Source organism: Triplophysa dalaica, chromosome 2 (genome assembly GCF_015846415.1).
Source record: "Triplophysa dalaica isolate WHDGS20190420 chromosome 2, ASM1584641v1, whole genome shotgun sequence".
Lineage (NCBI taxonomy): Eukaryota > Metazoa > Chordata > Actinopteri > Cypriniformes > Nemacheilidae > Triplophysa > Triplophysa dalaica.
Window position 1 is genome coordinate 14,536,147 of NC_079543.1, and position 26,761 is coordinate 14,562,907.

At 43.0% G+C, this 26,761-nt stretch overlaps 2 protein-coding genes across 6 annotated transcripts in view; one reads left to right on the forward strand and one right to left on the reverse strand.

The window, feature by feature from the left end:
* The window catches only part of LOC130438694 (piggyBac transposable element-derived protein 4-like), a 198,625-nt gene that overhangs the window by 122,234 nt on the left and 49,630 nt on the right, over positions 1-26,761 (forward strand). The gene's annotated exons all lie outside the window — the stretch shown is intronic.
* Positions 1-26,761, reverse strand: part of slc2a15b (solute carrier family 2 member 15b) — a 64,175-nt gene that overhangs the window by 4,515 nt on the left and 32,899 nt on the right. For both annotated transcript variants that reach the window (XM_056770849.1, XM_056770856.1), the window contains 4 exons: positions 15,624-15,811; positions 4,259-4,369; positions 1,278-1,379; positions 1,087-1,162 (listed from right to left, as the gene is read on the reverse strand). In XM_056770849.1, coding sequence (XP_056626827.1) covers positions 1,087-1,162; positions 1,278-1,379; positions 4,259-4,369; positions 15,624-15,811 — 477 coding nt within the window. The remainder of the gene's footprint in view (positions 1-1,086; positions 1,163-1,277; positions 1,380-4,258; positions 4,370-15,623; positions 15,812-26,761) is intronic.

A 26,761-nucleotide genomic window follows, 5' to 3' on the forward strand; every position in this document is an offset into this window, starting at 1 on the left:
CGGGCTGTGGGACAAGAAGAAGTACGCCCTCCCACTGTGACCCTCCGAAGTGCCTTCTCCCCTTCATCAGGTTAGTCAATACGCTAATTCCTGCTTCCCTACTTCCTCCACTGGAAGAAGTATAAGCATTGCATCCATCAACCTAGGCTTCAATAATGCCTCAGCAGTGCCACAGGCTGATCGCTTCCATGCAACGCCGCATTGAAGCAGTAATTAGTGCAAAATGGAGCCCCAACTATTGTGCATAATTACACATATACTCTGGAGATCTTGAACATTTCTGTTTTGTAAATCTTTTTTTGACCAAGTGATTTTTTTATTTTCCTAAGTTGTAAGCTGGTCTTTGAAATGGTTCCTTATTTTTTTCTGAGGCTGTATATATAAAATTTGCAACACAGGGTCATTGCAAATATGTACCTCTGTCTACATTTTTGCATAACCCAAAATACTGGCTCCAGGTACGCATCTTGCAGGCGGAACCTCCATTAGACATTTTTTCTCAGTTCTGACATGGGTACATTCAAGGTTTCAAAGCAGCCGACAGTGAACATTATTGATGTATATTCCTCAGTTCATGTTCATGAAACTTGACTTGGTGCAATTGTGTAGCGTTGTTGATTAAAACCTACTGAGCTCACACAACGATACTGTATGGTTTTAGAACACTTGAAATGCAACTTGACTGGTCTGTAATGTTTTTGTACTGTTTTTGGTCAGTGTTTGCAATAAATACCCGTGGCTGTCTTGTATTTGGTTGGGTTGAGGGGAGGAGTAGAGTTAGGTGCTCTCACTTTGTGCACATGTCTGCTTCATAACCTTTAATCAATTAGGTTTTATTAACATATTTCAGGAGGAGCACGAGCAAATAAGTACTCCGATGTGAAACCAATATCGGAGGAGAAAAACAATATGCACATTTATCTGCAAAATGCAGCAATTTTTGCCTTGAGCTGCGTATTTCGGGTTATGCAGAAATGTAGGCAGAGAAACGAATATGAGTCTGGGTTGACATATTGTCACAAACAGATGCAGTCAATGAAACAGAATGCATGCAATGTGTAATGTGACGCAATTAGACATCCTCACCAGGTCCTATGCAGAATCCAGCAATAATTCCGACCACACAGGCCACACTGATATAACGCATGAAAGTCACATGTGTCTAGCAAAATAAAAGCAGAGACCTTGTAAATATACACATACAAATAAATATTTTGCCTAAATTATAGAAATACAGTTTATTGTTGCCCTTGTATCAGAGAGAAGTTCAGACCTACCTGTAACAACAGTGAAACGGTAATTCCAGCACAGCAAATGCCCATGAAACTAAAACCACTGATCATTAGCAGCCTTCTACCAACACGCTCAATTGTGAAGCACTGAAAGATTTAGAACAAATGTGTTGGAAACAGAGTTTTCTTGCTGGTATTTTATGACTAGAAAACAACAAAAAAACATTATTTTTAATTACCATGATGTCAAAGTTGTAAAGACATGCAAGTGAACACACACGCATGCACAATTAAATTAATTGATCAATTAAATTAAATTAAATAACAATCACATTATTTTATATGGGCATTGATTAAGCCTTTGAAATATTTTTGTATCCATCTCCTGACTTGTAATGACCACAGCTGATCACAGTTGAAAGTCTGATCTAATCAGTCGAGCTTAAATGGGTAAGGTAAGGTTAGCTTTAGTTCACGCGTAAAATGCTCAATTAGTCAAGATAACTGCACGTGCATGCTTATTGTTAAACAGCCCTAAAAGTCAAATGTGGATCCAGTTGGTCCTCTAGAAGAAAAGGCATTACCTCCTTCCTGCATGTAATGTATATTACCACTAATTCTCTGTGATGATGCAATATTACATCCCTTTATTAATAATTCTTAATTAAAAAAATACATGTAATAAATTAAATTATAGACCACAATAATGAATGAATATAATGTCTCTGACATGTTTCTGTTAAAGTATATGGTACTTGATATCAAATGTATAGAGTAAATAAAAAATGAATAAAGCTGTAAATAAAGTAAAAAAAAAAAAATCAACATTCCTAATAAAATGATATTAGCTACTTACAGAGCTATTCTAAACAGTTATATAGCCAAAATTCTATTTTAAATCTAAATAATTCTAGTGTACTGACATACAGTTTAATTTTTATTTACAGATTACTAAAGTAAGAGGGATGCCTTGTATATATTATGTGCCTGAGGAGAGAGAGGCTGCCAAGGATGGTTGTAGAGAAGGACTGTGGCAATAAGTAGATTTTTGATGACAATGAACCAGGCAGGGTTATGAGACACACAAATGCAAATAATTATAGTGATGAGTACTTGATGAGGTTTTAGTGAGACCAGCAGGGGGTGCTCACCCTGTTGTCTATGTGGGTCCCAATGCCCCAGTACAGTGACGGGGACACTACTGTAAAAAAAAAAGCTCCGTCCTTCAAATGAGACGTTAAACCAAGGTCCTAGCTCTCTGTGGTCATTAAAAATCCCAGGATGTCCTTCGAATAAGAGAAGAGGTGTAACCCCGGCATCCTGGCCAAATTCGCCCATTCGCCTCGATACATCATGGCCTCCTATTTTCCTCATTTGTACTATTTGGCTTCGTAACTCTGACTCCTCCACACCAAGCTGGTGTGTGGTGAGGGTTCTGGATGCTGCACATTGGGGGTGGTTGAGGAGATCCCCCCCTTTCGATGTAAAGCGCTTTGACTAGCCAGAAATGCGCTATATAAATGTAATGAATTATTATTATCATTTTTGACAATAATGCAACTATTTATTTGTGTTCTTTTCTTGTGGAAAAAAACAAGATATCTGATTAAAAACATACTATAAATCTAAGTTCCTCACAATTCTCCGGCCATTGTAATTTAGACTCTACCTGTAACAATACTGGGCTGATGGTTGATGCCACACAGAGAGCGGAGATAGATTTGGGTTTAACAATCCGGTTATAAGGTAATTACACAGGTGAGTGAACAAACGACAGGTGACATCCACAGTTGAGTATCCAAACATTGGGTCACATCCACATGTAAGTACGATCCAAATAACAAGTAACGTCCACGGATAATCCAGCAAGGTCCAACCAGTGCACAGAACATAATACAACAAGATTAGACCACCAACACAACAATAGAGAGGGTATCAATAGTCTCCTGGAGATGAGGTACAGGTGTAATTGTAATCAGGGGCAAGGGATTATGGGGAGTGTAGTCCATAGTGTTAGAAATCGGGGGAAAGGGAATGGGCAGGAGAAGGTGCTGATGCAGGGGGAGGGCGTGGCAGACAGCGGTGGAGTTGTAACCATATCCCCCTCTCGTGCCTCAACACACCTACAGGGGAGGTGCCAGGGTCTCAAGCGTTGGACGAGGGGTAAACAAAAGGAAGGGGACAGGGGGTAGTCCATAAGGCTGGGGAGGTGACGGTTGAGGGGAGAAGGAAGGGAAGAGTCCAGTGCAGTATGACCAGGAGGGAGGAAGGAGCCATGGTGGAGAGAAGACAGATGACACACTGGGAACGAGCGACAGAGACGATAAGGGAGGAGTCCAGGGTGGGGCCACGCAGGTGGAGAGCCCAGGTGACACAGAAGGTCCGTTTTTGGAAGGTTTGTTTTGTGTTGTCTGGGTCACATAGGCTGAGGGTGGGTTGATTAATGTATTGTATCCAAGATTGTATTACTAAATTGAATTGTATTAAAATATGCTATATACAAACATTTTAACTTGATTACACTCATTGCACATTATACTTATTAATGTATGAATTTATTACCAATCTACTTTTTGTCTTAGTGGATTGACTTGATCCATGTTTGACTTGCAGGACCACTTAACAACAGTATTGAAAGCACTTATATCTCGACTAATTGATCCTTGTTTAAATTAGTGGGATCGCGTGAATTAAAGACAGCGTTTGTAAAACCTATTTAAGCTCGACTGATTAGATCAATTCATTTAAGAACGTTTTTGGACTTAAATCTCCACTGTTCTTAGTGACCTTTATGAAACAGTCCAAACTTTTTAAGGTTTGCTTTATGAAACTGAATCCACTGACAAAACACCTTGCTTATTCGTAATCTTGTTTTGTGAAACAGTCCTTTGATTGAGTTTACAAGTCATTTTTAGAACAGGGGTGATCTTCTTTCCAAGTCCAACATTTCAACAAAATGTGATTATTTTTAAGGGGGGGGGGGATTCTTTCTTTAACCACTGTTACCACTGAGAAGTAAAACTTACACCAATGAGCCCAGCAATGACTTCTATGGCTCCAGTGCCTACTGTTATGTACTGGATCTGATGAGCAGAAATACCGGCATTCTCAAATATAGCATTGGTGTAGAACCAGATCTAGAAGAAAAAAAAATCATCAGTCCTGTTTTTATCTACAACAACGGTATAGGGTCATTTCTTTCAAATTAACCAATTTGTTTAGATTTTCCCGGCATGATATTTTAAAATAATTTTACAGAAGCAAGACCAAACATTTTTACAGTTTACTCATGAAGCCATATTTAGATCCTCATATCTCCATAAAGGGCCTTATAAATGTAGTCCCTAAAAGAATTGTAGGTATTACACAAGAATCTAAAAGAACATAAATGTATCTCTAATAGTTCTGTATAACAGGCATGGAATTTTGTAAAAACAACATGAAAAATGCTTTTTCCTCATTTTTGAACAGTCACCGTTGGTAATGAGGATTGCTAAAGACAGCAGATTTTACTAATAGATCTACTGATCTCTGTGTAAAAACAAAATACTGATGCTGGTATGTTTCTAGTGTCATTTTCACCCTTCCAATTTAGATAAAAACTCAAGGTGAAAATTATAATTTCTCTAGAAATTAATGGATTACTCAGTGAATATTCATCCATGACCTTTAATATTTTGTCTTTCATCTCTTCAGATCTTGGTCTTGCTTCTGATTTAACTATTTAAATTTAGACAATTGAAAAGGAATGACCCTATAGCCATTTTCACAAACTTTAACTCTTTCCCTGCAATAAACGAGTTATCTCAACCGTTCCCTGCCAAAGACCAGGGCGCGTATTCATCAAGCTTCTGAGAATTACTAAGAATTGACTCAAAGAGTAAAAAAATCTTGGCTTAAAGCAGCTCAGTCATAATTTAAGTGAAGTGTAGGACTAAATCGTAATTTTACGGCTTAGAGATGATTTACAACACTTTGCTGTGCCGCAAACGGGATTTTGGATGACGACATTGGCATTGGCCAATTACTGAATAGATTTCCTTATTTAAGAATATTCTCTGATACATTCACGGTGAATGGTGAAATTACTAAAACGAGTTTACATTCAACACACATATGACAATAAAGACTTTTCAATTGAATATATTATGATGTAGACACAAAATTGTTTTATTTGCTTTAGTCGATTTGTTTCTCATTAAATAAGGATAAAATAATTTCTTGCTTGTGAAATCATACATACTATTGAAAACAAAATACAGCATAACGAAAATGTGCAACAGTACTGATCATCCATTCGAGCGTAACTCGAATGCGTGTAGCATGTATGGACTGCCTGCCTTTTATCTTGCCCACAAAGATGTTTGTTAAATGTATAAATTCAATTATCAAAAAAGCTGTGTAGATGTTGCTTTAGTAATAAATTCCTTTCGCAATTTCATATTTTAAAAAGGGGCACCTGCAAATACGCCTATGCATGCATAAATTCATTACTGCCCTGCATAGGCGTAATTGCAGGTAGCACTTTTTTTAAAATATGAATTAGCAAGACGAATTTATTAATGAAACAGTACACATCATTTATCATAAATTAATTTATACATTTAACAAACTTCTTTGTGTGCAAGATTAAAGTGACTTAATTTATGATAAATGATGTTGATTAATTTATGATAAATTAATTACCCCTTCATGTAATTAATGCTGCATGCATTCGAGTTCTACATAAACGTTTCTGCATTTGGCAGATGCTTTTATCCAAATCCCCCTACATTGCATTAACATATTCATTTAAACTTATTTATGTGCCATACCCTGGGATCGAACCCACAAACTTGCATTGTTAACGCAATGCTCTTACCAATGAGCTACAGGTAACGCTGCCGGAGTCCTGCTCTATATAGCCTACTGTTGCGCGTTCTCATTATGCCATATTCTTCTGGTATGTGTGATTTTATACGCAAGATAAATGTATGCCAAAATGAATGCCGAAAATTACATCCATCCATCCATTTTCTACCGCTTATCCGAACTACCTCGGGTCACGGGGAGCCTGCCCCTATCTCAGGAGTCATCGGGCATCAAGGCAGGATACACCCTGGATGGAGCCGAAAATAACATAGCAAAAATAATTGACTAAAGCCAATAAAAACAAATTCCAGCACCGGATTAAAATGGATAAATAAGAAATAGTGGAAACGTGTTTATCTTTCATTTCCAATGTCATTATTATAATGTTCTCTTGAAAAGTCTTAATTGTCATATTTCTGTTGAATATAAACTACTTTGAGGAATTTCACCATTCAACATGAATGTCAGAATATTCGTAGATAATTCAATCTATTCAGTCATTGGTCCATGCCAATGTTTTCATCCAAAATTCCGGTCGGCACAGCAAGGTCGTAAATCATCCCTAAACCGCACACTTAAGATTTAGTCCTACACTTAACTTAAATTGTGACTGAGCTGCTTTATGACTAAATATGGGACCAGTTATTATGGCAATCAGTCTTCATACTGTTGTACAGCAGGTGGAACTGTTACACACCTTTGAAAAACGTATAGAATCTCTGAACCTAGAACATATATATTTTATATGTTTTTTATCATTGTTCTGAGTCTAATCTGGACGGAGACTTTGACCAAAAAAAATTGAATTATCAAAGTGATAATTTAATCAAAGTGATGCAGTTTTGAAGAAACCTCCCCACATCTAAGAGGTGATAAAAATGAACAAATGAAGTTAGAAGAATACAGTGTCTTTTGTTAAAGACTCTGTTCATTCATTTGATATATTGTTTGTCCATATATTCATTACAGAAAATTTAAAGTGAGCCATCAAAGTTGATGAAAATGTTTAAAAAAGTTGCAGGGGAATGTTTTGGTTACGTCTGTAACCTCAGTTCCCTGATGTAGGGAACGAGACGTTTTGTCGAGACGACAGATGGGGTTTGCCCTTGAGAACCTATCAACTCTGACTACTATAGAAGAGGCCAATAAAATTTGGCGATTGAAGTTTTCATGCCTGTCTCCGCCCCCGGATATCCTGTATAAAAGGAAGACGGAATGCATTTACCTTTTGTTCTGAAGAGCCTGAGAGCCTCTCACGACTACAGTAGAGGATGATACGTGTTGTGGCATAAGGGAACCAATCAGGGAACTGAGGTTACAGACGTAACCAAGACATTACCTTTCCTTCGGTCTCTCGACGTTGTTCCGAGACGACAGATGGGGTTCCTATGGAAAACGCCACAACGCTGTAGCGTCGCAATCTCTAGCGAAGCGACGGTAGCAGGCCTGGGTGTGTCAGCACGAGGCTTTCGCGAGACAGTAACCTTCCAGTATGATGGTCGGGAGTCCCAGTGCTTTCTTGGAGAAAGATGGGTACAGCCCCGACCGGTAACCTTTCACAGACGGAGGCCTTAGCTCTCTACTCGCAAGAAGCTGTCCGGATCGGGTTACACCGGGTGAGTGCAACTTCCTTAATTAGGGATGCGCTGCAGAGGCCACAAGAAGGGAGGTGGATGGGATGCCTATACTTAACCAAGTGGTTGGGTAAGAAGAGAGGTAGCTAGCACACTGACCCAACCTCCTGGAGGGTGGGGAGGTGCTTTCACAGGCATGCGCCCCGCCGGATGCCAGTCCTACATGTCGCCACACAGGATGTGGGCTGACACCGGGTTTACACAAAGGTCATAAAACCTTGCAAAGGCGTTGGGCGTAGCCCAACCCGCAGCTCTACAAATGTCTGCCATAGAGGCGACTCAAGCCAGTGAACAGGCGGTGACTATACTCCCTGTGGAGTGAGCCAACACTGCCAATGGGTATGCTTGTGATCGGTATGCCGCCGTGGCGGCATCCACGATCCAGTGCGCCAGTCTCTGTTTGGAGACAGCATTCCCCTACTGCTGTCCTCCAAAACAGACAAAGAGCTGGTCAGAGCTGAAGCTCTGCGTGCAGTCCAAGTAGAGGTGCAGTGTGCGTACTGGACACAACACGGATGGGGTTTGACTTTCCTCCCCAATGGGGAGCGCCTGCAAGTTCACCACTTGGTCCCGAAAGGGAGTTATGGGAACTTCGGGCACGTATCCTTCAAGGCAATCCGGGGACACAGAGAATGCTTGAAGGTCTCCTACCCTCTTAAACGGAGATAGCGCCATCAGGAGGGCCGTCTTACTCGAAAGGTGAGAAAGATCGGAACCTCAGAGGGGCTTGAAGGGACTATATTAAGGTCCAAAAGGGGTATAGAGCAGAGACGAGGCGGATTACGCCTTCCCGTGCCCCTTAGGAAACCTGGTGACCAGGTCGTACTGCCCTAAAGAGTTTACATCAACTTAGTCGTGACGAGTGGCGATAGCGACTACATACACCTTCAGTGGCCCTAGCCTGGGTGACCCCCCTCTCCGCCACAGAGGGGGTAGCCAACTCAGGATCTCCTCGTCCCGTCTTGAGACCAGACATGGAGGTTCCAGAGGTCTGGTCTGGGATGCCAGAATGTGTCCTTCCCCTGAGAGAGCAGGTCCTTCATCAGGGGAACGGGCCAGGGGGGAGTTGTTGCCCAGAGCATTAGCTCTGAGAACCAAGTGCGGTTGGGCAAAGTGGCGCAAACAATAACACTTGGTGCTCCTCTTCCCTAACCATGCACAGTGTCTGTGCAATGAGGCTCATTGGGGGGGAGTCGTACTTCCGCTTGTCCGGCGGCCAGCTATGCGCAAGGGCATCCGTGCAGAGGGGACCTCGGACAGAGAGTATCAAGCGGGAGGCGAACAGGAGCACCTAGGCCTGCCTGAACAGCATCCAAATGAGCTGGACACTGCGGGGGTGGAGTCGCCACTCTCCGCTAGGCGTATACTGAAGAGAGCGCGTCGGCTGTCTGGTTCAGTTTGCCTGGGATGTGTGTGGCCCGCAGGGAGCGGATAACCTCTTTACTCCACCGGAGGAGGCTTTGGGCAAGTCGTGTTTGCTGCCATGAGCGTAATCCACCCTGTGATAGATGTACACCACAGCTGTAGTAATGCGGACAGCACGTGCTTGTCCTGCACGAAAGGCCGTAGCCTCCTCAGTGCAAGTAGCACAGCCCACTACTCTAGGCAATTGGTATGCCAGCGTAGGAGGGGGCCTGTCCAGCGCCAGGCAACTGCGTGTCCGTTGCACACTGCACCCTTACCCCTGCAGGGAGGCATCCGTCGTCACCACGACGTGCCTCGACCTGCCCAAGTGGGACCTCAATCCGGAAAAAGGTCATGGAAGACCGGGGTTTAGGGTGCGACGGGAGAGGGGAGTCATCACCATGCGCCTGCTGCCGGTGTGCAACGCTTTCCTCTGAGCTCGACTGTGTAGCCAGTGTTGGAGCGGTCTCATGTGCATCAACCCAAGGGGTATTACCCCCGCCGAAGACACCATGTGTCCCAGGAGCCTCTGAAAACTGTTTTAGGGGGACCGCTGACTGCCTGAATTGTTCCTGGCAGCTCAACACCGACTGGGCACGTACTGCGGACCTGATGACAGAGTTGAGTTCCATGCCGAGAAAGTGGATGCTCTGCACTGGTGAGAGCTTGCTCCTTTCTCTGTTGACCTGTAGTCCCAATCGATCTAGGTGCCGGAGCACCAGGTCCCTTTGCGTACACAACAGATCCCGAGATAGTTCAGTCCCCGCACACCAAAGGGCGGCTTCCACGATCTTCGTTAAGACCCGTGGGGACAGGGACAGACCGAAAGGGAGGACTCTGTACTGATATGCCCGACTCCTCGAACGTGAACCGTAGGAACGGCCTGTATCGAGGGAGGATCGAGACATGAAAGTAAGCATCCATCAGGTCGATTGCCACAAACCAATCCTGACACCAGAAGGATGTTAGGATGCGCTTCTGCGTGATCGTCCTGAACGGCAGCTTGAGAAGGTGCTTGTTCAGGGTACACTGATCTGAAATGGGACGCGACCCGTCGTCTCTTTTGGGAACGATGAAGTACGGGCTGTTAAAGGGACGAACTCTATGCCTGTTTCGCCAGAAGGGTGGCAACCTCTGCCCGAAGTACGAAGTCTTCCCTGCCTCTGACCGAGGTAAAGAGGATGCCCTGAACTTGGGAGGGTTTCTGGCGAACTGGATCGATTAGCCAAGATGGACCGTCCTCAGTAGTCACCGAGTCAGTGTGGGCAGCTCTCAAGATCCCAGGGACTGAACATGTGGACCAAGAGGACGGTCTGCTTCACCATTCCCAAGGAGGGGTGGTTCTTCGGCTGGTGGAGTGGCGTAGATGGCGGCACGTGAACATCGCGAGGCTCAGCGTCTCTCCAGTTTTAGCAATTATATAGTGTTTTTCTTGCTCATCTCGGGCCTGTTCGTTCAGAACAGTTGTGCATTCACATCGTACACCCGGCATGAGCTTTTGGATATCGGTTTGCGCATTCCCGGAAGTTATATCAGCAACATTAAACTCGTCCCTGAGATCGCCAAAACACCCGATACTACGCACCCCACCCGGCCGGGCGGAAGTGCTCGCCGGCGGCGTCGAGATCGTAAACAAAGGCAGGAGAAGCGCGGAGGGCTAAGAGCTAGGCTAAAGCTAACACCACACTGGCTCTCTTTACCCAGCGTTTTCCTTGCTAATGTACGATCATTAGTGAACAAAATGGATGAGATTCGACTCCGCATCATAAACAACAAAAGACTTTTGAACTGCAATGTCATAATCTTCACAGACACATGGCTACACAGCGGCATACCGGACAACGCTATTGAGTTAGCGGACTACAACACACACCGGGCGGATAGAATGGCAGAGGAATCCGGTAAGACAAGGGGATGTGGATTGTGCATTTATCTCAATAAAGCTTGGTGCACGAACTCTGTTATTGTCGGGAGACACTGCTCGGCTAACCATGAGTTTCTCATGGTTAAATTTAGACCGTTTTATCTGCCATGGGAATTCACTTCCACCATTATAACGGCAGCTCATATTCCACCGGATGCTGATGCCAAGCTTGCTATGAAAGAACTTCATGCAGCCATCAGAAAACAACAGACTGCTCACCCGGAGGCTGCATTTATTGTTGCGGGAGATTTGAATCACTCTAACTTAAAGACAGTGTTCCCTAAATTTCACCAGCATGTTTCCTGCCACACAAGAGGAAACAAAACTTTGGATCATGTCTACACAAACATGGCTGAAGCTTACGCCGCGACCCCCCTCCCCCACCTGGGTCAATCTGATCACCTTTCTTTGTTCCTCACCCCCAAGTATTCACCTCTCATTAATCGTGTGAAGCCATCAGTGAAGACCATCAAGGTGTGGCCTGCGGGGGCAGACTTTACACTCCAGGAAAGGTTTCTACACACACACTGGAGTATGTTTGCTTCTCAGGCCACCAGTGGCTCTAACACGGACATAGACAGCTAAACCTCCTCTGTATTGGACTACATCAATGCCACCATTGAAAGTGTCACAGCTCAAAAGCAGATCACCATATACCCGAATCAGAAGCCATGGATGAACAAGGAAGTGCGCCTCCTGTTGAAAGCACGCAACACCGCCTTCAGATCAGGTGATGCACAGGCCTATAGTACTTCCAGGGCAAATCTGAAGAGGGGCATCAAAAAGGACAAGCACTGCTACAAGTTGAAGCTAGAGGAGCATTTTACCAATTTTGACCCTCAACGCATGTGGCAGGGCATCCAGGCCATTAGTGACTACAAACCCAACCACTCCATCCCCATAGCCACAGATCCTGCCTTTCTGAACGAGCTTAATGACTTTTGTGCACGCTTTGAGAAAGACAATAAGGAACCCGCCACCAGGCTCACACCTTCTACTGACCACCCAATCATCACACTAAACTCCACAGATGTTTACACTGCACTAAGCCGGATAAATGCGCGCAAGGCTGCTGGTCCTGATGGCATCCCTGGTCGCGTACTCAGGGCATGTACAGAGCAGCTCGCTGGGGTCTTCACGGATATCTTCAACCTGTCCCTCGCCCAAGCAGTGGTTCCAGCATGATTCAAATCCACCTCCATTGTGCCCGTTCCAAAACATTCCAGCCTGACATGCCTGATTGACTACCGCCCTGTAGCACTCACACACATTGTTATGAAGTGCTTTGAGCGGCTGGTCCTGTCACAACTAAAAGACTCTTTCCCATCCACACTGGACCCATACCAATTTGCCTACCGTAGCAATAGGAGCGCAGATGATGCGGTGTCCATGGCGCTGCACTCCGTGCTCACAAATTCTGGATAATAAGGACACTTATGCACGCATGCTGTTTGTAGACTTCAGCTCTGCATTCAATACCGTCATCCCTTCCAAGCTAATCATCAAACTTGGAAACCTAGGCATTAACAATTCAACCTGCAACTGGATTATGGACTTCCTGACGAACAGGCCTCAGCTTGTTAGGGTAGGCCACATCTGCTCCACCACCATCACCCTCAACACTGGAGTACCACAGGGCTGCGTACTGAGCCCATTTCTCTACTCCCTTTTCACACTCGACTGCAGGCCTGTGAATGGAACTAACTCCTTCATCAAGTTCGCAGAGGATACAACAGTGATTGGTCTCATCAGCAACAACGATGAGACTGCTTACAGGGAGGAGGTACAGCACCTGGCCACATGGTGCTCAAACAACAACCTGCTCCTTAACACCTCCAAAACAAAGGAGATCATCGTGGAGTTCAGAAAGCCGAAAGGAGGCACACACGACCCCATCCACATTAACGGGACGGCTGTTGAACGTGTTTCCAGTTTTAAGTTCCTGGGATCCATATTTCGGAGGACCTGTCCTGGACCACCAACACCTCATGCCTGACCAGCGTCTCTTCTTTCTGAGGACACTGAAGAAGAACCAACTGTCTTCAACTATCCTGGTGAACTTCTATCGCTGCACGATAGAGAGGATCCTGACCAACTGTGTCACAGTCTGTTAAGGGAGCTGTTCTGTTGCTGAGCGCAAGGCACTGCAGCGGGTGGTGAAAACAGCCCAGCACATCACAGGAACTACACTCCCTTCCATTGAGGACATCCAAAAGAAACGCTGTCTGCGTCGAGCTCGCAGCGTCCTCAAGGACTCCTCTCACCCTGCTCATAGACCGTTTACTCTCCTTGCTTCCGGTAGGCGCTTCAGGTGCCTCCGGGCAAGAACCAGCAGACTAGGAAACAGCTTTTTTCACAGAACTGTTTCATTATTGAACTCTGCTCCCCAGTGATTCCACTACTCCTCTTAACTTTAACTGTAATGCTGCCATTACATTGTTCACATTGCACTATAGGGCTGCCATGCATGACTGAACTGTACACACCAGTACTTCATGTTATCTGCTCTACCGGACTGATAACACACACATAGCATCATTTGCACTCTATACTGCTCACTTGCACACCAGGAATATTACACTGAATGCTCATTTGCACTAACAGACTACTCTCATAACTGCATTACCCCATCTACTGCAATGTAACTTTCATAACTGCATTACCTCATCTACTGCACTGTAACTTCAATAACTGCACCAACTTCTCTACTGCACTGTAACTCATCTATTGCATTACTGCATTTATTGCATAACTAACTGCATCTACTCATCTATTGCACTATAACTTCAATAACTTCATTAACTCATCTACTGCACTGTATCTTCAATAACTGCATTAACGCATCTACTGCACTGTAACTTCAATAACTGCACTAACTCATCTACTGCACTGTAACCTTAATAACCGCATTAACACATCTACTGCACTGTAACTTCAATAACTGCACTAACTCATCTACTGCACTGTAACTTCAATAACTGCACTAACTCATCTACTGCACTGTAGCCTTAATAACCGCATTAATACATCTACTGCACTGTAACTTCAATAACTGCACTAACTCATCTACTGCAATGTAACTGTATAACTGCATCTACTCATGTATTGCACTATAACTTCAATAACTGCATTAACTCATGTACTGCACCGTACCTTTAATAACCGCATCAACTCATCTACTGCACTGTAACTTTAATAGCTAATGTCTGTAACTAATGCACACTCAAGTCACCTGCACTATTGTAAAGTCTATATTGTTATCTGTTCATAACCACCTGTACATTAATGTTCACAATATATAGCTGTCTGTTTATACTGTTCATAGTACATGCCCATTGTAAAGTATTTTCCTAATATTGTATTCTGTATTTATTCACACTGTATATCCTGCACTTGCTAATTGCACTTCTGGTTAGACCAAAACTACATTTCATTACTCTGTACTTGTATATGTGTAATGACAATAAAGTGGAATCTATTCTAATCTAATCTAATCTAATTTAATCTAATCTAACCACGTCTCGTGGGGGGGACCCCGGAGGGAAGGTTGGCTCTGCCTACTTATTTGCCTGGCGGAAACAACTGCACGCACTGTCAGTTTGAGAGTGGTGGCGGTTGTTGTGTGTGTACGACCTTACGCTTCGCCAAGGCGTGAGGTTGGCTTGCCGAACACATTCCAGTGGAGTGTGAGAGAGGCTGTAAGGAACGCCCAGGGAGAACGGAAACTCTCTTGAGTAAGTGGGTGCCAGGCCCTGAGAAGCCGACCGCTCAGAGGCGTGGCTGTAATGTTCGGACCTGATGTTGTTCTCCCTGGGGTCTTCTCGTCAGGTGCGCTTCTTGCGAGAAGGTTGCTGAAATGTTGGAGGTTTCCCCCTCCTTAGCCACCGACGTCACAGCCCGGGAAGCAGACGAAGTGGTCCGTGACCACAACTTCTGCCTGACCATCTGCCTGCAGTGCGGGCAAGATGTGTCTACGAAAGCTGCCTCAGCGTGATGGACGCCCAGACACCTGATGCAGCTATCGTGTCCGTCCCCCTCCTAGATGAGGTGCAGCACCCAAGTGAACAGCGGGACATGGCGCGCTGGAGAAATGCTCAGTCCTTGCCGTGACACCCAGGGGAAGGTCGCTGCAGGATAGAGAAGATCCACTGCGCCACGTCATAGATCCGGCAATTTGTCTTAAAGCTTTTAGTTTCAGTTCTTTAGTCATGAGCAATGGCTCTGAAGAACAAAAGGTAAATGAATGCTTACCGCCATCTACCTTTTATATCGGATATCCGGGGGCAGAGAGCGCCATGCAAATTTCATTCGCCAAACATTGGCCTCTTCTATAGTAGTCAGAGTTGATAGGTTCTCAAGGGCGAACCCCATCTGTCGTCTGGACACAACATCTCGTTCCCTCCATCAGGGAACTTTCTTTTTAAAACATTGGCACGGAAAGAGTTAATAATCATCATCATAACATTTACATTTACATTTACATTTACGCATTTGCAATCCCCTGGGGTCGAACCCACAACCTTAATCTTACCACTGAGCTACAGGAAAGACATTAACAACACAAACGCAAATACACACCGCATCAATTCCAGACAGCTGCATTCCAGCATTCACCACAATGATGGTGATAAGTTGCCAGCGCACAGACAAATCCTTGAAGAGCTGCAATACTGAAACAGTCTCCACTGATGTCATTGTGCGCTGTTCTTCCTCCATCTCCTCCATCTCATCCTGGATGTCACACTTTGCACGGTAGCACTTCAATGCTGCCAAGGGCAATCAATAGCACAAAAGAGCATCATGTTATAAGAGTATCAGATCACATGTTGTCTTATGTTGAAATGCTAACCAAAACACCATAATACAACAAAATAATCTGATCATTGTGGTCGCAGTAGCATATGATTTACATGCCTTTGTAGTGTCACTTAACAGCTTCTGAGATGACAAAAATAAATATAGCAAAAAGCAACTAATCTCATGGGTAGGGTTGCACCAATCATTGGTAAATTCTTACACTGGAATGTTAAGTCCATAGCGGTAACTAGCTAATTTCTAACTACTCGGTTACACCATTTTTGTTCTTTCGGAAGAACATTACTAATCGATTGTAAGCTCTCTCCAAAGAAATGCAAAATGTAGTTTATCCTTGGTTCAACATATGGATCTCACATATAATAAGATAAGTGTTGATTAATCATGATATATATTGTATATATTAGATTTTTAGATTCAACTTTATTGTCATTACACATATACAAGTACAGTGTAACGAAATGTAGTTTAGGTCTAACCAGAAGTGCAATTAGCAAGTGCAGGATATACAGTGTGAATAAATACAGAATACAATATTAGGAAAATAATTTACGATGGGCATGTACTATAAAAATATGACAATCGGTATGTTCTATGAACAATATATACAGAAGGCTATATACTGTGAACATTAATGTACAGGAGGTTATGAACAGATAACAATATAGACTATAGAATAGTGCAAGTGACTTAAGTGTGCATTAGTTACAGACATTAGCTATTAAAGTTACAGTGCAGTAGATGAGTTAATGTGGTTATTAAAGGTACGGTGCAATACATGAGTAGATGCAGATATACAGTTACAGTGCAGTAGATGAGTTAGTGCAGATATTGAAGCTATAGTGCAATAGATGAGTAGATGCAGTTAGTTATGCGATAGATGCAATGCAATAGACGAGTTAGAGTGCAGTAGGTGAGTTAGTGCAGTTATTGAAGTTACAGTGCAGTAGATGAGTTAATGCAGTTATTAAGGTTACAGTGAAGTAGATGAGTTAATGCAGTTATGAAAGTTACAGTGCAGTAGATGAGTTAATGCAGTTATGAAAGTTACAGTGCAGTAGATGAGGTAATGCAGTTATGAGTGTAGTCCATTAGTTCAAATGAGCATTCAGTGTAATATTCCTGGTGTGCAAGTGAGCAGAATAGAGTGCAAATGATGCTGAGTGTGTGTAAACAGTCCGGTAGAGCAGATACATGAAGTACTGGTGTGTACAGTTCAGTCATGCATGGCAGCCCTATAGTGCAATGTAAACATTGTAATAGCAGCATTAAGTTAAAGTTATGAGAGGTAGTGAAATCAGTGGGGAGCAGAGTTCAGTAATGAAACAGCTCTGGGAAAAAAGCTTTTTCCTAGTCTGCTGGTTCTTGCCCGGAGGCACCTGAAGCGCCTACCGGAAGGCAGGAGAGTAAACAGTCTATGAGCGGGATGAGAGGAGTCCTTGAGAATGCTGCGAGCTCGACGCAACCAGCGTTTCTTCTGGATGTCCTCAATGGAAGGGAGTGTAGTCCCTGTGATGCGCTGGGCTGTTTTCACCACCCGCTGCAGTGCCTTGCGCTCAGCAACAGAACAGTTCCCGTACCAGACTGTGACGCAGTTGGTCAGGATGCTCTCTATCGTGCAGCGATAGAAGTTCACCAGGATAGTTGAAGACAGTTGGTTCTTCTTCAGTGTCCTCAGAAAGAAGAGACGCTGGTGAGCCTTCTTGACCAGGCATGAGGTGTTGGTGGTCCAGGACAGGTCCTCCGAAATATGGATCCCAGGAACTTAAAACTGGAAACACGTTCAACAGCCGTCCCTTTAATGTGGATGGGGTCGTGTGTGCCTCCTTTCGCCTTCCTGAAGTCCACGATGATCTCCTTTGTCTTGGAGGTGTTAAGGAGCAGGTTGTTGTTTGAGCACCATGTGGCCAGGTGCCGTACCTCCTCCCTGTAAGCAGTCTCATCGTTGTTGCTGATGAGACCAATCACTGTTGTATCGTCTGCAAACTTGATTAAGGAGTTAGTTCCATTCACAGGCCTGAAGTCGAGTGTGAAAAGGGAGTAGAGAAAGGGGCTCAGTACGCAGCCCTGTGGTACACCAGTGTTGAGGGTGGTTGTGGTGGAGCAGATGTTGCCTAACCTAACAAGCTGAGGCCTGTTTGTCAGGAAATCCATAATCCAGTTGCAGGTTGAATTGTTAATGCCTAGGTTTCCAAGTTTGATGATTAGCTTGGAAGGGATTACGGTATTGAATGCAGAGCTGAAGTCTACAAACAGCATGCGTGCATAAGTGTCCTTATTGTCCAGGTGTGTGAGCACGGAGTGCAGCGCCATGGACATTGCATCATCTGTGCTCCTATTGCTACGGTAGGCAAATTGGTATGGGTCCAGTGTGGATGGTAGAGAGTCTTTTAGGTGTGACAGGACCAGCCGCTCAAAGCACTTCATAACAATGGGTGTGAGTGCTACAGGGCGGTAGTCATTCAGGCACGTCGGGCTGGAATGTTTTGGAATGGGCACAATGGAGGTGGATTTGAAACATGCTGGAACCACTGCTTGGGCGAGGGATAGGTTGAAGATATCCGTGAAGACCCCAGCGAGCTGCTCCGCACATGCCCTGAGTACGCGACCAGGGATGCCATCAGGGCCGGCAGCCTTGCGCGCGTTTATCCGGCTTAGTGCAGTGAAAACATCTGTGGAATTTAGTGTGATGATTGGGTGGTCGGTGGAAGGTGTGAGCCTGGTGGCGGGTTCCTTGTTGTCTCTCTCAAAGCGTGCATAAAAGTCATTAAGCTCGTTCAGAAAGGCAGCATCTGTGGTTATGGGGATGGAGTGGTTGGGTTTGTAGTCACTAATGGCCTGGATGCCCTGCCACATGCGTCGAGGGTCAGAATTGGCAAAATGCTCCTCTAGCTTCAACTTGTAGCAGTGCTTGGCCTTTTTGATGCCCCTCTTCAGATTTGCCCTGGAAGTACTATAGGCCTGCGCATCACCTGATCTGAAGGCGGTGTTGCGTGCTTTCAGCAGGAGGCGCACTTCCTTGTTCATCCATGGCTTCTGATTCGGGTATATGGTGATCTGCTTTTGATCTGTGACACTATCAATGGTGGTATTGATGTAGTCCAATACAGAGGAGGTGTAGGTGTCTATATCCGTGTGAGAGCCACTGGTGGCATGAGAAGCAAACATACTCCAGTCTGTGTGTAGAAACCTTTCCTGGAGTGTGAAGTCTGCCCCCGCAGGCCACACCTTGATGGTCTTCACTGATGGCTTCACACGATTAATGAGAGGTGAATACTTGGGGGTGAGGAACAAAGAAAGGTGATCAGATTGACCCAGGTGGGGGAGGGGGGTCGCGGTGTAAGCTTCAGCCATGTTTGTATAGACATGATCTAAAGTTTTGTTTCCTCTTGTGTGGCAGGAAACATGCTGGTGAAATTTAGGGAGCACTGTCTTTAAGTTTGAGTGATTAAAATCTCCCGCAACAATAAATGCAGCCTCCGGGTGAGCAGTCTGTTGTTTACTGATGGCTGCATGAAGTTCTTTCATAGCAAGCTTGGCATCAGCATCCGGTGGAATATAAGCTGCCGTTATAATGGTTGAAGTGAATTCCCGTGGCAGATAAAACGGTCTACATTTAACCATGAGAAACTCAAGGTTAGCCGAACAGTGTCTCCCGACAATAACAGAGTTCGTGCACCAAGCTTTATTGACATAAATGCACAGTCCACCTCTTGTCTTACCGGATTCCTCTGCCGTTCTATAGCGCGGTGTGTGTTGTAGCCCGCTAGCTCAATAGCGTTGTCCGGTATGCCGCTGTGTAGCCATGTTTCCGTGAAGATTATAACATTGCAGTTCAAAAGTTTTTTATTGTTGATGATGCGGAGTCGAATCTCATCCATTTTGTTCACTAATGATCGTACATTAGCAAGGAAAATGCTGGGTAAAGAGAGCCTGTGTGGTGTAAGCTGTAGCTTAGCTCTTAGCCCTCCGCGTTTTCCCCGCCTTTGTTTACGATCTCGACGCCGCCGGCGAGCACTTCCGACCGGCCGTGTGGGGTGCGTAGCATCGGAGGTTTTCACGATCTCAGGGACGAGTTGAATGTTGCTGATATAACTTCCGGGAATGCGCAAACCGATATCCAAAAGCTCATGCCGGGTGTACGTTGTGAATGCACAACTGTTCTGTACGAACAGGCCCGAGATGAGCAAGAAAAACACTATATAATTGCTAAAACTGGAGAGACGCTGAGCCTCGCGATGTTCACGCGCCGCCATCTTGGTATCTGTATATAGAGTCATTTGGTGTCAACTCAACCAGACGTCCGGACTCAATTTGCTTTTCTATTTTTACAGAAGTAAGACCAAAATCAGTAGTGATGAAAGCCAAAATATTGAATACTACTGGTGAATAGTAATTAAGTAATCCATTTATTTGTAGAGGGAGGTAAAATGACAATTTTCACCTGAAATTTTGAGCCATATTAGAGGGGGTGATAAATGACATGAGAAATATTCAAGCATCATACTTTTATTTTTACTGAGAGATTGGTACATATATCTGAAACTAAAATCTGTTAATTTGCATGTCTTGCGAATCTTCTTTTAAAGATTGAGGGGATATTGATGAATATATCCCATAGCAGTTAATACTGTTTGATCTAGGACGTTTGACTGTACTTCACATTTTGAAAGCAGGGAAACTTCTGATAATTTAACAGGCAAATCTTGGTTAATCATATGCACGTTTGTAAAGAGAACTACCACCCTGCCCTAACAATATAGAATGAAACCTAGCTACAATACTGCATATTTAGACTCACTGTAGCTTCAGACAAAATTAAATTTAAAGATGCACATCTTGGTGCCATTGGTGATAATGGTGTCAAGTTTGAACATTCCCAACCACGTAACAAATTCTTCATGTTTCATGGCAAAACATCATACATTTCAAGGCCACAGTGGACACGTCATTGAACAAAAACCCAAAGGCGTTGCAATTAAAAATCGCATAGGCCTGTAGATTAGACTTAACAAAAATGATGTTTATATAATGGAATATATATACACAATGTGTATATACAACGCCTTGAAAAGGTAAAAACTACAAAACATTTGAGATAAAATTCCAGACTTCCTGTTGGGTATAGAATACTGTAGGATACTTATTTGGAGCTGTTGAAATGTAACATGAGCCAACCAAATTTCATAAATTTACATGAAGGAACATTTATTTAAATTTTGTAGGTGGCTGCATAGAGCCATTTTGCCACACCTCATTCTAAAATCCATATAAGACGTACATTTTCACCACCTGTGACCAGGCCCGGTTCCAGATATGAGATTAAAGGTGATTTTCCAGGTGGGTGGGGGGGAACTATATATATATATAAGTGAATGAGCTAAGACCAGGGATTTAGGAACCTTAGTTATTTAATTTTTTCCAAAAGAGACAATTCAAAACTACTTTTATAAATACAAAGATAACACATTCAATGACTTCAATACTGATAACTTGATTTATGTCCACAGGCCACAGTCTCACTTATGGTCCCTGTGGAGATCAAGTGTTCGTTTCCTTTGATAAGATGTCCACAGACAACTCAAAAATAGTTAAACAAATTAAGCAGTGCATACATCTAGGGCTCCAAAGAATTATAACGAGAAATGATACTTATAAACCTCCAAGGCTACATGTTTAAATTAGGTCTCCATTCAAATAAACTTCATTATATATAACATATAATGATTTAAAAAAGTGCACGTTCCTATAGAACTGATACACACAAAATACTGCAAATGTGTCTTCTGACTTTGCATTAGGTATGTTCAACTTCTTGAAATGCTGCAGACTGATCCTTGAATGTCTGACATCAGAGACAGGTCGGCATATGACATCAAAGTTCTGCGAGAGCAGAGCTCCGTGTGCTTTCAAAACGTTCTCACGGCTCTATCTGTGCAACACCTTATGAAAGCGACTTAACTAGCGTCTTGTGTTTCACACTGGTGGAAGTGTGGGCAAAATATTAGAACACTGGGGGATGTGTGGGCAAAGTGTGGGTACACTGGGGAAAGTGTGGGCATGCTGTAGGTAAACTGTAAAAATAAAAGGTGCCTCAAATATCCTCTTGTGTACTCAAAGAAACCTTAAGTGCTTCAAAGCTCCTTTTCTCATAATAGGGTTATTGGTGGAACCATATATACTCTTTGTCGTTCTTCCAGGAACTTATAAGATTCTTGAATAACCTTATATTCAGTTCTAAAGTTCTGGAGTCACCTTTTCACTACACTGGGACCTCAAAGTGCTTTATAGTGGTTATTGAAGGAACTCAAATTCTTAAAAATGGTTATTGTAAGATCTGTAAACTAGTAAGTGGTTCCTGGAGAACCTATCTTGTACAAGACAGTATATAGAGTGACCCCCAAAATTCTGCATGAATAGGGATTTATTTAGTGTCTGAAAATTGTGATGTTTTATAAAAATAAGAATGGTCTAGAGTTGGCTTTTTGGCCCCTGCTATGTGAACACACATTTTAAAAAGCTAAGTGTTATTTTGAATAATTTCAGCATGCTTTATATTTCTTACTATTGATATTATATTAATTGGAGACTAAACCTATTTATTCTCCTAAATCACTGACATATTTTGAAAATGTAAACGTTGTGCTTTCCATCAAAACAAACTGCAGCTGCTCTGTGTGTTTATAGTGCAGTCTTGCACTCCACAGTAGGCTACTGTGGCGCTGTTGGCCCATTATCGTCTCTGCATGTGGCGCTTTCATTGGAATGTGTGTTTAACTTGCAGCTCTGCGCAGACCGACCAGTAATTCAAATGCATACAGAGCAGTCAGTTCACAAATAGCTTTCACTGTGTTTTGATGTCATACGCCGATCCGTCTGCGATCAAACAGCTGTGTGGCACGAGGCTGTATCGTTACGAGTTTTCACCGGTGTTCAGCTCGCGCAACAACCTCTCTACTGTTCCATTGATTCCTTTTCTGAAACGGGCGATGGGTTTGAGACGTTCTTCCGCGCAAGTTAAACATTTCCAACTCGAGCAATCAATTCGCGCTAATAGTTTTCGCGCCACTCACGCAAAATTAACGACTTAAAACGACGATAAATTGCCTCCCCACATCTGTATATCATTGTGGATTCGCAAGGGATGCATGAAGCCTGAGATTTTACCTTAAATTTACTGACTTATTTCCTGGATGTGATGGCAAGGCTTTGTGTATAGTTTGTATAGCCTCTAGTTATATGGTGTTTAATGATATCCATACCTGTCATTATTTGAGACCCGTGATCATGAACCGGACAGAAGATCACCGTGGTCTCAAATGTTAAGAGAGTTTCCATGATAAATAAACAAACGGCAGACGCCCGGTCACTTATGGATATGATCCAGCAGCCGAATTAATAAAAAAAACACTTATAAACAGCCTCCATTATTTCCAAACTGTGGATAAAACCTTGAAAAATTATATATGAGCCAACCAAATCACAGAGATGCTGATTGGCACGGGACTAACATTATTACAGGACCTCTGTGTTCATCAAACATATGGTAGGTAATTTGTGAGGGAAATTGTTTTTAAAAATTACAGACAAAGCAATAGTGACGCATAGTACAAAAATGTTGTGCTCACATAAGATTGCTTTGCCATTTCTATCGGAGCCAATATTGACGGCACAGCACCAGAGGTTGCACTAGACTTTTTCATTGTCTATTGTCTAAGAACTATGTGTTCTTTTTAAGTAATTCAAGATTTTCTTAATATGCCTGACTGTCAATGGATTTTCTAAGGGAGTAACACTTTTAAAATTCAAAATCAATAGATTGAAAGAGTACTTGACCTCAGAAAAAATCGGAGGCGATATTTCAACAGAACGTCCGCTGAGCTCCACCCGGCGCCTCAAAGACGTAAACAACAACACTGCCTGATCCAAAGGGACTTCTGGGCTTATATAAAAAATCATTATTTTATTCTATTAATTATATTTAATTCACATTTTACTTTATTTTATTTTATTACACGAACCACTAGTTAAGAAAAATCTATTGTTTATTGTGGCAAGGGGGGCGTGGTTTAGTGACGTCTGTGCCGGGGAGGAGAGACACGGGATAGACGGTAAGTAAGTAGGTCGATTGCAGATTAAGATCACCTCAGTCTCATTACAGTGATTGGTGAGGAGACAGCTTAAAGGCTCACAGTATCGGAGGAGAAAAGGAGAGAGACGGACTGGGAGAGCTGGGAGCTGAACCACGCAACTCACACAGAGAGCAAGAGTGATTCGTACGGACGGTGTGCCGGAAAAGCCGAAGAGAGCTGTTTATTTGTTTTGTTTGGATTAGAGCGCATTGGCGCAACGTCTTGTTGTGAGATAACCAAAATAAAAAGGAATTCTTGTCTCCCAGTCCACGCCGACCCCGCCTCCTTTCTTCCACGTTCTTGCGAGCCTGACTACATTTATTTATTGTAATTCGTGTATAGTGCCGTAAACTCGGTCCAAGTCTTGTAAAATTGGAGAATACTGATAGATCTGGATAGAAACATACATTGTTTCTTGTTTAATTAATTTTATTATTCTATTTAATTTATCACATTTATTACAATATTCATCATATGTATTCATTCATTTCTTTTATTATTCACTTCTATTCATATTATTTGCTCCTTACTTTCCTGTTGTTTAACCTCATTGGGAGTTGTATTGTGTCTTATGCTGATATGAGTATCCATTGGTCTCCATCTCAAGGTCCATAATAATGTCATGAGACAATGTTTTGATACTGTAATCTTGAATGTTAAAAACACATGTTGAATTTGTTTCTAGTCAGACGAAGTTTGGCAGAGCTTGAATGAGCATCAACACACAACTGAGATTATTCAATAAATCATTTGTCTGTCTATTTAACATCACTTCGTCTCCTCCCTGCTGTTCTTCCCTTCAGCTCTATATCTCCCTGTTGTTTGGGTTAAAGGATTGACTCACAACGGAGTTGATATCTCCAGGTGTAATTTGTTCCTGACGGAGAGAGATCTAGTGAAACTGGACTCAAAGTTTAGATCTATAAGATCTACAAGCCATATCTCATAGTTGGATCTATCATATGGCGTTGTCGGCAGGATGGAATGACAGCTGAACAACCGGACTTGTGTACCGTGGTTTAACACTGTGTGTGTTAGGATTACGGACGAGAGGTACGAAGGGAAACCCTGCAGGTCTTCTCCTCATCGTGCTGCTGCAACTGGGGCGCGCCTACAGCAGCGTGAGTTGGTTGTTTGTCGTCTCCATCTAAAGAATCTAAAGAATCAAAAGTAAATCGGTACCGTGGTTTAACACTGTGTGTGTTAGGGGATTGATTCTAATTGTTCATTATGGGTATGGCAATGTCAGGAAACAAAACTAAAGACGAAAAGATGTCTGAAACTAAGGGTGATGTAGAGATTAAACTACACGAAATAGCTGAGGAATTGTCAGATAAATTATCTGAATGTTTTGACACTAAACAAACAGAGGCAGTAATAGTTGAAAAATGTAAGATCAAAGCTCAGAAAGGTGGCATTTGGTAGCCTAATGACATTAGGACAGTATGGAAAAAAATTGAGAGAATGAGGAAAAGAGATTCAAGGCAGGTTCCTTGGACTCTTGTTACTTTGTCTAAATGCAGGAAATGGGAAATGAAAATAGACAAAGATACCCATAACAGGGAGAAAGATGTTATGGAAAGCAAACTGAGGGGATTACAAGATAGGTGTGATGATTTAAAATCCCAGGTGGAAAACTGTAACGAAGAGAAGGAAGTTATGACTGTAGAAATAACAACTCTACAGGACAGGTGCAAGGAGTTCGAAGATCAGTTTGAACAGGGTAAAAAGGAGAAAAAGCAAAAACCTCCTTCTGTAAGAGAACGGAAAATCCTTAAATCCTGTGATACTGATTATGACACAGAGACTGATTCGGATGAATTTCAGGGAGCAAAGGCAAGACTCAGACCCTTGAGGGTTGATGTTAAAAAAGGCCAAAAGAAAACTGAAGTTTATATTCAGAAAACAAAAGATGGAAACGTGTTAATGGATCGTGAGATTCAGGGTCGTGATGAAGTCCATTACAAATATGTGGCTGCAAATGCCAAAGACGTGTTTAAATGGTCAAAAGAGGTTGGGGATGTGAGAAAAGATCCGAGGGCAGCATTAGCTCGACTGGAAGCTCTTAAAAAGGTGTTTTCTCGGTCAGTAAGAGATGGGTTCAGCATAGTCTCAGTGAATCTGTCAGCCGCAGACAGAAGGAATTTGAAGGAAGCTCTTGGTGATGTTTTATATGATGAGAGCATGGCAGACCCTAGATCAGAGATAGAAGGATGGAAAAGGCTTAAGATGTGGTGCAGAAAAGCACAACAGCAAAAGGTCGACTGGAATGAGATTAGCAGATGCAAACAAAAAGCTAATGAGAAAGTTGAGGATTACACTGAACGGATGTGTGAGACATTTTCAATGTTTTCAGGGCTAGATCAAAAGGGCGACCCTGTGAGCTTTATTAAGATCCCAGGAAAGGGAGGACCTTTCTTATCAGTTTGGCTTGATGGGTTACTACCTGAAATAAGAAAAGGTGTTTGTAACAGGAAAGAGGGTTTAGGTTCTCCCACAGACACTAATTTCACTGTTGATGATTTGATGAAAACTGCAAGTGAAGTAGCTCGAGCAGAGAGCCAAGCCTCAAAATCAATGCGGTCTTTGAAAGCAGATTCTGAAAATCGGTCCAGAAATACTGTGCCAAAGAATGTTTGCATGCGTTGTGGAAAAAGGGGACACTGGGCAAAAAATTGCTATGCAAAGATAAAGCAGAGTGTTGGGCAAAGTTTTCCGCCTCCTTCCCCTCCTCCCAATGTTTCAAATGTCTTAGATACAGTTTATCAG